This window comes from Hylaeus anthracinus, unplaced genomic scaffold, assembly GCF_026225885.1.
Source record: "Hylaeus anthracinus isolate JK02 unplaced genomic scaffold, UHH_iyHylAnth1.0_haploid 12001, whole genome shotgun sequence".
NCBI lineage: Eukaryota > Metazoa > Arthropoda > Insecta > Hymenoptera > Colletidae > Hylaeus > Hylaeus anthracinus.
The window spans coordinates 7,483,820-7,500,859 of NW_026534348.1; the positions used below are offsets into that span (position 1 = coordinate 7,483,820).

Below are 17,040 nucleotides of genomic sequence, written 5' to 3' on the forward strand. Positions count from 1 at the left end.
CACGAATTGTTTCTAATCAAATGATGAACCTAAAAAATTCTCCCGAAAAAATTGAATATTGCATTTTCAGAGGTGTATAACGAAGGAACATAATTTTTTGCCATTTTTACGCAAAAACGACTACGTTTGATGGTGACCTCCAATGGATGGCAGTTGAAATCTTCCATGTTTGACGAGAAAATACTTCCAAGAAATTATAATATTTACTTGGATATATCTAGAAAATGTTCTCAAAGTTTCATTACATTATATACATTCCTTTCTTGCTAAAAAAAATTCATGCATATCACTGAAAAACGTACTCCTATACCTATTTCCCTAAAACCCGAGGCACCCTGTAGTTTCTTACTTCTTACTTTTTTTTCTTTTATACCTAACATTTCCAGACGACTCAATTATCGTTAAAGGTTACTTTGAGGAAACTCTAATCGAGGGCTGCATGCCTAAACCTGCAAAGCTATTAGATATTCCCGTAAGATCTCTTCATGTTCGAATCTTAGAAAGAAGAAGTTTGGACGTCCATAATGATTAGGATTGATTTCCTAGATTCGCTGTTTCAAGAACACCCTGTATTTTGAATGTTAAGAAGTTGCGTACATCAAACAGAAGCTAGATCTTTCGAGTGGGCCTATTTAACAATCATTATACTAGACGCACGGCTGGTGCAACGACAACAATCGCCTATTGTTGTTTGTTAGCGCCACGGGGAACGTGGCTTTGCTAGATGGAGCTGCACGTATACCTACGGTGTGAATTATTCTGTGCAGTTTCTGCATGCCTAGAATTAATTATCTGACAGGAAATTCACTGTACCCCGCAGGGTCCTCAACGACCTGTAAGATGTTTATGGATCAACGTACTTCATCCCGCTTTTAGCCATTATGCAAAGTATCAGGTTGTCCTGAAAGTTTCTTTCGCGAGTTGCACTCAATTACTTTGTGTGGTGGTGTTTCTATAAATAGACAATATAATTTCATCAGATATTCATGTTGTAACAGTAATGGAGCAAAATGAATCGTGCACAATTCAGTAATGTAACATAAAACATAAACTATTGTGCATGTATTACTAATTAATAGAGCGAAAGAAACTTTTGGGACAACCTAATATCTACGAATTATTGCATTTATCCAATTTCTCCGAATCTTTCGTATGATTTGGAAACAGATTTGGCAAACATGTTGAATCGCATATTTCACGCGTACGTAACGCAAAAAGAAACTATGAAGCTGTTTATACAAATAAACGAATAAAAATTAAATCTTACAATTTAATTCTCACGAATTCATACAAACATATTGAATTTCCTTCAGGATTCACTTTATGATATTACATTGTTCTTTTATATTATAATCCATTAATTTGTAAACGTAATAATAAAAGCAAAACTTTGTGGTAATATAGTAACACCAAATTTTAAGGGTTAATTGGAAAATAAAATTCAGTTAACATTTTGTCCTCTTCCAAGAACTCTATAACCCAAATAACTACCTTTTGTACATAGATATGTATATTCGTTTATATATATCTCTCTGTATATATATATATATATATATATCTATATATATATATAATATTTTGTGTCTTTTTTCATACATAAATTATTTGAATAATAGAATTCCTGGAGTAGGTAGAAGCATTAAATAAATAACTTCGTTTTCCAATAAACCCATTAAAACTGATACTAACCTGAGTTTTACTTTCATTATTACACATTACAAATATAGCCAAGTGAAAAAGAAACGTATTTTATTTATTGTCTACCGTGTGAATGCAAAGTATCTAACGTTTTTCGAACGATTTGATTTCAGGTGTATCAGGTGGAATACGTGATAGTGAAAGCAGCGAATTCACCACGACCGGCAGCTTGGATTTTGGAGAGATCCCTCGACGGTGAACACTTTCAACCATGGCAGTATTACGCGCCGAGCGACGAAGAATGTTGGTCGCGGTATTCCGCGCCGCCAGTTTCCGGAAAACCCGTTTACATCGGTGACGACGAAGTCATATGCACCAGCCTTTACTCCAGACAAACGCCTATGGAAAACGGAGAGGTAACCCTGTCTGAATTTATTTATATTGTAGGAGCATCTACGAAAAATAAGGCGTGGAGAATCGAACCCACTATCTTCGGATCAAGTGCCATTTCTTCGTTTCAATGATTTGTACAGTCACTTTGAAGTCGAATTAATTCAATAATTACGCTTGGAACCTAACATTATTCACCAATAGTCTACGATGAAAATAAACACGAGTCGAGTCTTTTAACCGTGGATTATTCATTTCCATAAAATAATTCTTCGTTAGATTTTCCTAAAAGGAGTCACGCAACACGCGCAGTTAATTAATCCTGCCTGCATAAATTTCCAATATCATGGATCTCTTTGATTTCCTAAATGTAAAACACCGTAGAACGTAATTTCATTTCTAACTGAATTGCGTCGAAGATCACTTGGCGAGTTTTTCATTTCCATGATTCAATTGAAGTCGGTTTTCATTTACACCGTACACCGAGAACCGCTTTTTTGTTGTCTCGCTGTTGCTTCACTGAATAGACAAATAGAAGCCGGATCTCAAAGAGCTGTGATCTTGGATAACTAATGCTCGCGTGTAATGAGGGGCTGATCGCAACAGAACGATCAGACTTTTTCTCTCACTAACGGCCGCGAGCTCATCTTCGCTGATCGATGGTATTGCGGAAAGCAATCGTAAATCATGATTATGAAGTTTGCCCGTTAGGCGAATGATTCAGTATCGTCGTAAAAGTTTCCTTGCGTTTCCTTCGTTTTCCCTTGGAAAAGAAAGAAACTATAAAGATTGCCTCGTTTTCGCGAAGTACCGTTCCTTATTTTCCGTTTAGACTGCTGGAAAATATCAACAATTCAATTAGTTATTACAAGTAACGTATTTTATTTATTGTCTTTCGTTCCTTTTTTGTGGAACGAAAATGTTCGATGTATATCAATTTTACAGTTTTTACTCGTTGTATTCTTTATCGTTATCATTTACAAATTTACCAAGGTTCGCCTAATATAATTGTTTACAACTATTTACATATATATTGTTTTACTATCTCATCGACTGCTTGGTCATCGGCGACGAAACACAGTTCGTATTTGTTCCCCTTTGTTCAGTTAAACATTTTTCGTTTCAATTCGAGTGTTTCAGAACTTACCCTTCTATCGTGTACTTTATCTCGTAATCGACAAGCTTTCGATTCCCCTGATCCAATTGTTCGCAAAGATTTACATTGTTTGTACGTCGGAAGAGATCGAAGAGAATGTTGATTGAAAAACGTACGTTCGAGAATACGACGAAGGAACGGTGTTCGCTGCTCGTCGAGGAACTTTTACGACTGTCAATCATTGCTCGTTCCCGTTACGAAGCTGCGGCGTGTTATTATACGCGTTCCTCGCGAATATTCGAAGCACGAAAACAGCTGTTACTCCGTCTTGTCGCTGTGCCCGTTCGAAACGAGATCATTAATTATCGTGCATTCTGTGCGGCCGCTCGTATAATTACATGATTGGATGATTAGGTGTCCGATCGTTTAACTCTGTACAAAGAGAGGCGCGGGGCGTCTCAACGGAAACAACTCTTCCAAGGCATTTCCGTTGAGCTTGACGCTTTTTGCCAATGCATCTTTCGAAGTCCCATACGGAGCAATTTCAGAGCAATTAGAACATTGGCTTGATGATTGGAATCTGGATCGATGGATCGACTGAATGTTTATAGGCGCGAAATTGGCGAACGTTGTTGATTGAACAACCGTTCACGGTAAAAGTATTATACAGTAAACGAACAAAAGATGATTTGAAATTACCACTTGTATGGACGAATAACGGTAACTTCCACATGAGACGTTTAATTTTATTGTTGTTACTACCGATGTACGTATTCTATGGTATTCTTCACCTCGCGTCACTCAAATATTATTTTATTTATACAACGCAATTAATTTATTTTGTGCGATGTCTATAGTAGACAAAAGTAAGTTTAAAAGCCGACCTCGTGCTAGTTTTTAAAATTATTAAACGAATTCATACGTGAAACATACTCTGAAATGTTATAATAAAAACAGGTAATCTCTCTCATTTTACGATATTTTCTCACCTTTAGACATAGCCGTTATACCGTCTATAAAATCGCTGTAGTTTCGTTACGGAATATCGACACAATCTTCGGGCACGAACTTACGGGGCGACCTAATAATAATATAAATTTTAATAAAATTGAATGATTCGGAATGTTGAAATAATATTGAATCTTCGAATTGTTATTCATAGCTCGACTAAGACAACATTTTGTCAATGGATAAACAAAACCGCACAATAACGAGAGAACAGTAAAAGTGGCCTTTCGGGTCTCCCGAGCTGCTTATACAGGGTGTCCCAAAACTCGCGTAGAAGCCGGAAATGGATGATAGCTGAGACGATTCTGAACAACGATTTCCTTTCCAAAAATGTCGGTGGGGGCTTCGTTCTTGAATTATTAACGAGAAACACCGATCAATCACAGCACCTAATTAGCGCGCGCTCAGCTGGCCACGCAACGACCGGGCGCAACCAGCCAATCCTGCCTCGAGCTTATTCTCTCGCGACTGAGTGCGCATTAATTGGACGCTGTGATTGGCCGGTGTTTTTCGTTAATAATTCAAAAACGAAGCCCTCACCGACATTTCTCCAAAGGAAATTGTTGTTCACAATCGTCTCAGCTACCCTCCATTTCCGGCTTCTACGCGAGTTTTGGGACACGCACTGTATATCTATTATTTCCATCGAGTAAAGAAATTCGATGCAAAAGTCGTTTATCGATCACCTACTGGGTGACGAGTGTAGTGGGAAGGTTTCCTATCAAACGCTTGTCGCCAAGAGTTTATTCAATGTTAATAAAGGAAAAAAAGGCTGAAAGTATCGATCTACCAGCGAACGTGTTAATTTTATCTCAAGTATGGGATTAATACGGTCAAAGTTGTTCGCAAGATCCGGTCAAATTTCATTGTTGGAAGGCCATAAACTAACCGCGAAAGTGAGTCAACGGCGCCCTCGGTGGGGGGAAAATTAGCGGATTACTTGGAAGACCAGCGGATAATTAGAGCTTATAGCCGTGCACGAGCCCGCGCGCACCCGAGATCGGTTTTGCGCAAACTGGAAGGTGGATGAGAAAAGGAGGAGGACGGAGAGATCGGTCGCGGAGGGAGCCGAACAGGGAGAAGGAATCGATGATACAAAAACGGCGATCCCTACATTCCCGCCATGTATGGCGCAGGCTAACCTTATATGGGGCTATCACGTACGCACCTCCTAGGGGGGGGTTGTCCAGCTTTACGCTTCTGTACGCGGGTAGAACTCGAGGAGGGAAAAAATCGGAACCCAAGGAACGGGGAATCGACGAGCAGCGTGCGTCACGAGAGGAACAGTCGTCGCGGTTTCGCGAGAATCGGTGTTCCAAGATAGCGAAGCCGACGAACACATTTGGAATGTCTGCCTCTAGTCAGTGTTGGACGTTATTTCAATGAGAATTTATTTAAATACGGTAGAGCCTTTGGTATTCGCACTCATTGGCAGACAAAAGTGGCCAAATAAGGGATTCTCGAATAATAGAACAATCAGTTTTTCTTTTGTATTAAATTTGAATTTATTCGAATAGAAACTAACGAAATTGACAATTACGTCCAATATTTAAGCATTCCGTATTGTTTTTACTGCTAAATCACGTAACTTTTTCAACATAAGCAACCGTGTAGGTAGATTCTCTTCGTACTTCAAACCGTCAAAGCTCTTGTTTAAATGCCTTTCGTATTCGCACCAATCGGACAGAATTGGCCAAATAAGAGAATTTTCGAATAATAGAACAATCAGTAAATTTGAATTTGTTCAAATAGAAATGAACGAAATTGACAATTTGTTTCAATATTTAATCCTCCGACGAGTAAACATTTTTGGAGAATACACAAGGTTTATGAGTGAGCTTTGTCCCATAACATAAACGATCTTTTATTTCTTAATGTACAGAGCGTAACAATCTGTCCCGCGTAACAATTTTCACGATTTTTCAAGTACTTGCGATAATCTGACAAAAACATATTTTAAACAAGCGTTGATCAATCTTCGATTGGCTATAGATTCCAAGAAACAAAAAGTTGAATAAAAATTTTTCGTAGTACTGTCAAGGCCCCTCTATAAGCTAATATTTTTTAAAAATTAATCAACCGAGTATAAACATTTTACTGAGCCCATTTTTTGAGGGCGTATATATATGCGCCCTTCGCAATCAAAGGGTTAAGGAAGGTGCACCATTTCTCCTTAAGAAGACGACGCTGAACCTCTTGAGAGAATAAGCCTAAGAAAGTAAAGTAAAGACTAATAAACAGTATGAAACGTAGGAAAGTGTAGGTGCCTGCATTCCAAAACCCATGTAATTGTTCCGTATTAGGCGCCGCGTATAGCCATTTATAGGACTCGTTTTCTTAACACGCGATGCCATTCGCGAATGATTTATTCCCTTAGGCTCATTGTTAGCGTTCTGCTGAATTTAGCACCGTAACCAACCGTTTCGATTTCTCACTGTTCATTGCTAGCGTGGTAATCACTTATGCTGTAATTTACGTCGGTGAATTGTACAGCATCAGAACAGATTTAACGTCTCTGTCGCGTTTGTATACGGACACCTCGTCAAGTAGAAAGTTGCAACTGTTGAAGAAACGAATATCTCGATAGAAATTTTATCATTTTTCACGTGATTCGTATATTATTTCCCTTAGATGTTTTTTTTTTTTTTTTTTTTTTAAATACAGATCAAGGTAAACATAAACTTCTATTGCTGGTTGTGAGAGCAGTAGCGAAGGGTTTCATTTATGTTAATGTTTTGGACCAAGATGAAAACCATTTACAGGATAACTTTATACACTATAGAATTTTTAAGTTGACAGATATGAAATGCTTCTGTTACGCTATATACGATAAATTCAAATGCATTTTACGCGGGTGAAGGGAACACAAAGAAAACATTTATACAAATAAATTGGATATATATATATATATATAGGTAATCACAAAATTTGCTTCTATATGAAGATTACGAAATAATTAACGATTAATTCATCCAGTACTGTTTATTTTTTGTCAGACTTGAATGGAGAATATAGAAAATGAAGCAGGCAAAGGGACGAGATGCAGCTTAATCGTTACTTCTAAGCATATCCTCGTATTATTTTTACCCGACGTGAATATTCGCATTTCGATTCGATAAAGTGCAAGGAGACTCTCCAACGACGCAATATCGTGACATTTACGTTTATGAAACAGTAGGATCATGCTACCACCGACGTTTGTAAGCAACGATTTTCCTTTGTAGATCCATACTCATCTGGTGAACGGCAGACCTGGTGCCCTGAATCACAGCACGACCCTTCAAGAATTCACTAAAGCTAAATACGTACGACTACGACTTCAGGGTCTTCGACGTAACGGGGAAGCGATCGTGGACAAAAAACGAGCATTTTACTCGATAAAGGAAATTAATATCGGTGGAAGATGCTTGTGTTCCGGACACGCGGCTCGATGTCGGTACAGCGTTCAGCATGGGGTGAGTAAAAGACTTTGCTCCAATTTCGTACAGCTAAACCAATACTGTAAGAGTTCGAAAGATAAATTTAATTGATTTATCAATTACTTGCGCGTTGTCGTAAACAAAATTTACAGAATAGGATGTTGTGTTACATGTTGTTTGGTTCTTGAGAGAAACTTAGTGCGGGTAATAAATATTAGGCGGGCTGAAAATGAAATGTCGTTTCTGCGAATCTCAATACTTATTTAGCATTCATCAGTTCATTGATTTTTATCGATCAGGTATTGAAATGCACACTAGATGGCAAAATTCCGTCGATAACTGGAACGATTGTATAATTAATTAAAAATAAAGATATATTATAAATATATTCGTTTGAATTTAATGTAAAAGAAACGACATCAGATGTTTTTCGGTCCCCCTAATAATTTGGACGTAAGACAAAAATATGTTTCAAATTTCAAATTAGAAATACGTAGACAAAAATATATTTTAAATTTTGTATTACATTTGTGACCTCATTTATGTATAGACAGAAATTATTTCAAATTAAGTATTTCAAATATTAAATTACATAGTCAATATCATTTACATGTTGACAGAATGATGTATTTCAAGTGTTTAATGACTTGTTCAATACTACTTGCTAGTATAGATCTCTAGTATAGATCTTTTTCGACACAAAGAAAGTGTAATGTATAATAATCATTCCAAATTTAGAATGAAACTGATAAGAACAGAGGCAAGAATATAAACAAATAAGAGCATGAATTGTCATAATCCATACGATCAATATTGAAAAATATTTTAATCACTCTTTATGATGCTAAAATTCATTTATAAATTGATGTCAGGTATTCATAAATTGTTGGTAAATCCATACATAAATTATTCGAAATGATAATGCTTGCACTGATTAGCTCCGTCGATGATTAGGTTCCTCAATTCGTAAGCATCGATTTTAAATTAATTTTCTCCCCGATAGTTTTGATTGCAAGTTACTGGCTTTTTTATATTCGCATTATTAATTACGAGCAGTACCATAATTCCATGTCTGGAAGGAAATAATCTACTTTTCAGTATCCTGTTAGGGTTGGGTCTTGCAGCAGCAATTAATATTAGGCCTCACCTATTCACCGGTATCTAGGTTACTTTTCTGTGGAACTTTTTATTCGTTACACGTATTTATAGTCGCATCAACTGCTAATGGTTGTTACCGGGTTCTACCTCTGCAGACCTAACTCAGCTAGGCATAAATAAAATCGTACATTATCTGTGAAATTTATTAACGCTGTTAAATTCATCCTATTTATGGTGTAATAAAAGTTTGCATTAACATTACTTACCCACTATCCATCGTTATTTTCATGTTTATAGAAATTCGAGAACTTGTTTCGTTTTTACTGAAATATGCATATAGTGTTAATAATTTAACGTGATTGTCCGTGAAAAAATTTGAATTCGTTGATGCTTCTTTTTTCTTTCGATATGTATATTATTCACGGTGTAGGTTCAAGGCTTACTTTTCCAACAAATATGGATTTTATGATTCACACCTTGACTTCAAACGAATTGGAAGCACTGTAGTTTACACGTTGACTGTCATTTATCATATTAGAGGTCATAAAATTCACACATTAACTCCCGACAGATTACAAATTCTGTAATTAACACGTTCGTCGGGAACCCCTTAAAAGCTGTTCCTCTTAGTTAGCAAACCTCAATTTTTTGTTCGCTGAAATTTTTATTACACCCCTATAAATACCTAAAAAAAAAGGGGGTTCTTTACAAAAATTTAATAACGTTAAAAGGAACTGGCTATTCAGTGAAATTAAATTGACGTTAAAATAAATGAAAATATTGACTTTCCAAATAAAATTCGGATACGAATAACTCTAATTAGAGCGACCAAATAGATAATTAAACGCACAAGCAACACGCGTCTCTAAACGGATACGAAAAAATGTAGAAAGCGAATCGTCGCGCAGTCCCATTTTCTTCGAACTCGCATCTCTAAAGTTAGATTTCGCGAATATCTCAGATTCGAAGGGGCAGCCTCTGAAGCCCAGGGAATAAATCCGTCCGAAGTGCCATAAACTTGTCAGACCTTTGTCTGCCAACGCTGCTAATGGCAGGATTGCCTTTTGCTTCGAGCTTGCTGTTAGAAAGCCGCGGTCCCCCGCAGAAACTGCCGTACATAACATTAGCTCAAGTTCTGTGATCGCACGGGAGTCAGTCTAGATTTTCGAATGTCATTAGTTTTTGCTTACGCGAGCTGTCTCTTTGATGAAAGATCGAGGCTCTCTGCGGCAGATAATTGAAAGAAGGACAGCAAAGAAATGTATTCTGGGAATTTGTTAGAGATAAAAGTGACTTGTTAATTATACACACTCGACAGTTTAAATTTAATGTGTCTCCTTACATTGTTTGGGGAGACAAGGAAATACTCTAGTACGATATGATAGAACCTCTATTTAATTAAGGGAATTTTTTTAGGAATACTAAATTACATTTTAATATATTAATAATATAATATAAGAGTATTATATTATATCGTAATAATAATATAACGAGTACTATATTATATCGTAATACTAATATAACGAGTATTATATTATATCGTAATACTAATATAACGAGTATGATAAAAAGTAATTAGAAGCAATAGTAATATATTAATTGAAATGAATAAAATAATTTTCTCACAACAACGTAACAAAATTATAATAGGAACTATTTCAAGCAACTTTCTGTCGTGGAAAGCGATTTCTTCTTAATGACAAACCTCAATCCGCGATCCTACGATTGCGTACAGAGGAAAACAATAACCAACACGAAACATTATTCGCTCTTTCATGGAACGCGATTTCCCTCGATGGCGAAATTATGCGATCGTAGAAATACAGATTCTGCATACTGTTAGCATCCTTGAATGGATATTCGCCAAGTCGAGTTTTTCTAGCAGTCACGGACGAACAATCGTGGTGTTTTAGTGTCCTCGATGGAGGAACCGAGAGCCTTGTTAATTGTTGCGAAACGTTCTCCAACGCGAATTAATCAGCCACGCGATTGTCGCGATGTTTATGACTTTGACATGCAGGAAAGTTGGAAAAAATTGCTGGTCGGTGTTTACATCAAAGGACCTACTGATATTCTCACGTGCCATTATAGTTTTCTCTCAGTTCACGAGTTACTTGTTTTCCACGTGATGAATGCTCGTTGAGCTCGAGACATTATCTAGTCGATCGCTCGAATGGATTTTAACAGAATTTTAGTTCAAGGATAATGTGCCACAGGAACAATTGTAAATCTTGAATCTAGTAGATCTCACGTATCACGTCGTGAATGAATGTAGAATAAAAATATATTTTGATTGATTTCATATGCTTGGAATTATTTGGTATTCGCCTAAAATATCTCAAAAATGTTCTGGTTTTTTAGTTATATTATACTTATACTGACGCAACTATAAAATAATGGCATCCGAATGAATCGTAGTACCTAACAGACACGTTCCATTTCACGGTGAAATTTTGACGTATATTGCAGACCAGAATCAAGCTTCTGTGGATTCCAAAGATATGGCAAAATATAATACGACTTCTATGCTTTTTCTTTTTTAAATATTTACCAAAATATGATGCAATTTCTGTACTTGTTTTAAAACCATGCCAAGATATATAAAAATATATGTGTATTTATATATATATATATATATTTATACTGTACATTGTATGTTGTAAGTAGATTGTATGTTGATTATACGTCAGAGTTTAATTACATTTCTATGAAGGTTCTAAAAATATACAAAAATACATTAAAATCTCTGTGAGGTTTTTCAATGTATACCGAATCATAATTAAATTTCTGTTATGGTTCTAAAAATATACCAAAATGTAATCGAATTCCTGTGAAGGATTTTTAAAGCATAACAAAATATACCAACTACATGCTACCACCATTTATTAAAGACTGAAGAAAGTATCGATATATCACAGTATCATAATATCACAGATTTAATATTATAAATGACATTATCATTTAATTTAATAATTCTAAATACATGTCCATATAACGGCTACAGCAACACTGGAAGGGTTAATGGACAACAAGCGTCGCCTCCCATTACGGACACCGAATAACGAGGTCCTTGATCTTCTAAAAAATTTACTTGTATCGCGATCGAGTGGCGATTGAGCGTTTTTACAATATCGTCATTGACTTTATAACAGACCGATTAGAATCGACTTTTGGCAATGTTCACCGCAGCAAATTGAATTAGTTTTTGGACGGATCTGTTGCGCGATGCATCCGAGGATTGGCACGTACACCGAATTGCAATCGCATCGCTGAATACTGAGCCAACCGACCGAGCATCTCAAATATTTCAGGTTACGGCTCAATCGAACTGTCATCGTCGATCATATAACATTACCATTCTTCCTCGTTCGCTCTTCTTCAAATTACGAATTCGCTTTCCAATTTAATTATTTATTTTTAATATTCACTTTCTATTATCAAAGGTATTATGTAGGTACGTGTGTCCTGCTTTTTGTACCTCTTTTTCTCCCGTTCAACGTTAGCAGAATGCCAAATTGGTTCTTCTGTAAAGTATCGTACAGATCAGGTACACAATTATTGATTCTTGTACGTAGTCACGATGTCGTTAATCAAGTTCTCTATTCACTCATCTCACTAAATCATCCGATAATATTCTATCGAAGTTACTCATTAATTGTTCTAGCGATAGGCCTACTCTCATGAATGACTGCCGTCATTCATGAAAACACAATGAAGCTTGTTATACATCGTAAAAAGCGTATATTACGATTGGCTGTTCACATCTGTCTCGCCACAATATCGTCAAGTTACGATGCAAACATGACTCGTGTGTCTTATCGTTTATAGATTCGTAATTCTAGTACCATGCTATTACTACGTAGAGGAAGTCGTTGATATTCCATTAAAATTATTCATTACGGAGCTCTACATTCGGAGAATCGATTCAAACTTTTACTTACAATTATCTTAAACTCTTCAGGAACGATTATTCTTCGCGCTTTTCTTATATCTCTAACTGTACATCGGAAGTAACATTATCAGTGCAGCCGAATCATACAATTTTTTTACTCCTCTCGTTGTGAGATTCTGTAGCGAATAAATAATTATCAAACTTTTGTTCTGTTTATTATTTACAGTAATCCTAATTATGAAGAACTAAACGTCCACACGCGTGGCCAAGAACGCGAGGAGGTTAATTTATGACCTAAACTGCAAGTATTATACATTTATAAAGCTCCGCAATACGTTACTCGAATGTAACATGAACAATTAATATAGATTATATCAATGAAATATCATACTTTACTGTAATCTCGAAAATTATAATTCGACTAGAAAATTCTTGAACTATCTTATCCATCAAAATACTTTTCTCATTCCTACCGAAGGATCGTTAATTTTGTATTTTCTGCAACGTATCTAAAACAAATACAAGGCGATGCATTTTAAATGAAATTTCGAGTTAGGGGTGAAAGTAACCATCTATAGATGGGATATTGGATACATAATGCTAGAAATGGAAGCGATATTTGCAATTACTGGCCACGTGTAGCGCGGATGAAGCGCCCGGAATTTCTATCGAAACATAAACGAAAAAGCAAGCCTGATAAATTTAAAGATAGTAAACACGAGGTTAAAGCAACGCGTGTGGTTTCATTGTGGCTTTACGTTACGTCTCGTAAAAAGGGGACTGTAAGTCGTCCAGTGTATCAGAGTCTCTACACCAGAGTGCTCGATATTATTTATTGCCGCGATAATAGTTATCCTATGCGCATGCTTGCTGCCGCGTGCAAGTCGTTCACGCTGCAACAAATAACTAGACCTTGTTTTTGATAGTCCTCCTTCGGCAGTATTTTCTGGAGTTGATGTTATGGGCGGGCAACCAAGAACACATTTATCTGTGCAGCGTATACCGTTCGATAGATTTCTTTCGAATCTCGCTCTTTGAAATTACATCTATCGGGTCGGTGCATAATTGTCCGACTTTTTGTTTTCGTACCGTTCAGTCAATTAAAATTCGTCGATTAAAATGTACTTTTTGTTGGTTGTGAGAGACACTGTTTTCAGAAGTTAGTTCATTAGCATCGATATCGGTGATCATATTAACACACTTGCAACTGGCAGACTGGCAACTTTTTAAGATATTTCTAATACCGAGTTCTGATGGAAATAATAAAATTCCCACAAACTTTCAGGCCGTCGCTTAGTTGTAAATAATTAAAAAGAAACAAAGCTGGCAATGCAAAACGAACTAAATGTCACGCGAAGGTCAACATATTGAACCTCGATGGATTGATTTTTGTATAAGCTATCAGACCGTGTAGCGAAAATATGCAGTTCCTGTCGTACGCATAGCTGCAACGATACGCGTAGCGTGTCTGACCATTATCTCATTCTACTTCGGGACTTCAGCCCATTGCACGGAGGGTGACGTATGGGATTTTCGTTTCTTTTTAATTATTTAACCATACTCCAGGACTCGGACCGTTCTGAAACTTTTACATGCGTCACAAGCTAGGAAGAGGTACATATGATTGCGATTAAACATGAAGTATAATGTTGTCACAGATAGCCGTATTTTATCCGAACAAAGTCATTAAGGTCCTTTTATGATACTTATTTGGTTACATATACATAAATAAATATAAGATAAAGTTTCTTCCCCAAAGTTACTTTTACAATACAAATAGTAAGATATTGGGCTGTCTGGAAAGTCCATGGCGATTTTTAGTAGACGGTACAGGTCTGAATATATCGGAATGGCTGAAAACAAACAAAATGTGTACATTCCTTAACAGGTGCAAAAGTTGTGGAACGAAATGGTACATATATAATTCAACGAATACACATCAGAATACAAATATGCTTTTGAATTTTTCTTAAAAATAGGCATGAACTTTCCGGACGACCCAATTATTCGTCGAAAATTATTCGTTGTTACAAAGTATTATTCTTTATCCTGATTAAACATTTTTAATTATCTTAACGTTGCTGTAAATTTGTAATTTTGTTTCCTTATCTTCGTTTCAACTAAAATTCGCGCAAGCCCGCGTGTGAGTATATCTATAGCCGTCACAGTCTCCGTACCTTCTTTTGGTACTCACTAACAACTTCAGGAAGCAATCTACGAGTGTTAGCGCTCGCTACGTTCACGAGTATCCATCTTTGATCCATTACACTCAATGGGATAGAATTCGCAGGCAATTGAGCTTTATGCGAATTAATGTCCACTGATAACGGCCCCGGTTATCTTAACGTTCCTATAAATTTCGATATGTCACGAGGGGGCGATTGCACGCTCGTTCTGTATTCTACTTGGGAGCGTCGCATGCGCGTAGAGAGCAGTCAGATAATCTGTACCACGATACATAAAGAAGCATCCTCGTTGATGACTCGGCCATTGCGATTCATAAAGCGCGCTTGAACGTTTGCGCTATGTTCTCCATTATCCGTTACGGCTTCTGTGTTAATTGATTTAAAAGCTGAGGAGAAATCATCTTAAACCGGAAGTGCAATGGAGTTTGCTCTGTTCCTTTCTCGTTTCAATTAAATTTCCACTCTGGTTTCGTATTAAACCAGCTTGCTCCATGAAATAGCCTTGAAACATCAGCCCCTGAATGTTAATATGCGCATATAGAACAGAATTGAATTCGCAACGATTTATACGTAAAATTGTTAACTTTCATTCGGTAGTAAGATTTTATTTGGATTTACAGGGTTCCGTTTATCCAAAGTGTTACAGCTGTATCTCTGTTTTATTCGAGATCTAAATCCTAAAAGCCTTTTTTGCAAAACGTTTTGTACAATCGATAGTCTTTGCCGAGTCGATAATAACACATTCGAATTGTTTACGTGACTATGAAGAACAAATTTTTTTGAATTTTTAATGAAAGTATGTATTGTTTATCAAGATGACACAAATTATGTAAAATATTTTAGCATAATACATAAGTAGCTCGTGTAAGAGACACGATATATATTTTTATATTCTAATTTCAGTTATTTTTAACCTAGGTATCGTTGATAATGTGAACAAAATGAACGAAATTCTACAAATTCGTTTATACCTTCTTTCTTATTTTCTTATTTGTTTTATACATGCAAGCATTTCTGTAACTAAATACGAAACAAAAGTAATTATCAAGCAATTTCTTTGAAATTTTTATGTCACTTTCAAATTAATTGTATTAGTTTATAGTGATATTAAACATGTTCTATTAAAAAGAAAATTTACGATCTTCTTTACGCAATAATTCGTGACTCGAAATGCTATAAACTTGCCCCCTTTAGTAATTGCAATCGATTTGAACTACGAGACATCTCGTAGTTGCCAGTGAACGGGTTAAAAACAAACGAATTATTCAGGTAGCTCGTTTGAAGTGTCTCAGAAAATATTGTATGGGACAAATTGATTGGCCTGATTTAGTGCAGGCATGTCGTGAACCAGGTAGCTGCTACAAAAAAAAAAAAATATGCGATGTGATTTATTAAAATGTCGACGAGGTTGAATGTTCATGTATCGACCAGTTACGCGAAAGATTGACAAGGTTCCATTAAGAAGTGGTATTGTTTCTCAGCATCAAGAATGCGAATGCGAGCGCCACACGTGCGGTGAAAGATGCGAAAAATGCTGTCCCATGTACAATCAGATTCCGTGGAAACCTGGCACAGCTGCGAAGGGCTTTCACTGTGAGAAATGCAACTGCAATGGACATGCAACCTCATGCAGATATGATCAGGAAGTGGCCGATGGAAGAATGTCCATGGACATTCGTGGGAAATTTCGTGGCGGTGGTGTCTGCATTAATTGCACAGTAAGCTCGAATTTGTCAAGAAAAACCAATTCAATTTGTCGTCAATTTGAAGAAACGAAGTGTTGCTAACAATACTCTCGCTGTAGTTGTAGAACCGACGGAAGACGTAAAGTGACGTAATTAATCTTACTGTTGATGATGGAATCAAACATGTCACGAATAGAGGGTTTTTCAAAAGAGATATCAGGTGTTTGTTTCTTTTTTTCTCTTTCTTTATTAGAACATAAATGGCGTAGAATATATCCGATATTTGTTATTTTAACACTAAACCTACCGACGTTCATTGGTAATTATTTCTACCGTGATGGGATAAATGACTAGTCTTAAAGATACTTTTTCTTCTTGTATAATTTTATTTTACATTATGTACGATATTTTCTTCTTGATCAATTTTCATTCTTGTACAGCACAATTTAATATGAATCTTTAAGCGGTACTCTTTCTTTTATCAAATTTCGAGGAATTTTTAGTGATTTTTTTGCGACCAAAGTAATTGACATAAACTTTTGAAATGCGGTACATTCATTTGTAGATGTATATGTATAAAAGATTCTATTAAATTTACAACTGACCTGCTGAATTTGTGTCGAAGTTA

General features: G+C 36.2%; 1 protein-coding gene across 1 annotated transcript in view; it reads left to right on the top strand.

The window, feature by feature from the left end:
- Window positions 1–17,040, top strand: part of LOC128890614 (laminin subunit alpha-1-like) — a 96,648-nt gene that overhangs the window by 69,094 nt on the left and 10,514 nt on the right. Inside the window, exons 4-6 of the mRNA XM_054149267.1 lie at window positions 1,812–2,054; window positions 7,357–7,587; window positions 16,152–16,445. Of these exons, the coding sequence (XP_054005242.1) occupies window positions 1,812–2,054; window positions 7,357–7,587; window positions 16,152–16,445 (768 nt within the window). The remainder of the gene's footprint in view (window positions 1–1,811; window positions 2,055–7,356; window positions 7,588–16,151; window positions 16,446–17,040) is intronic.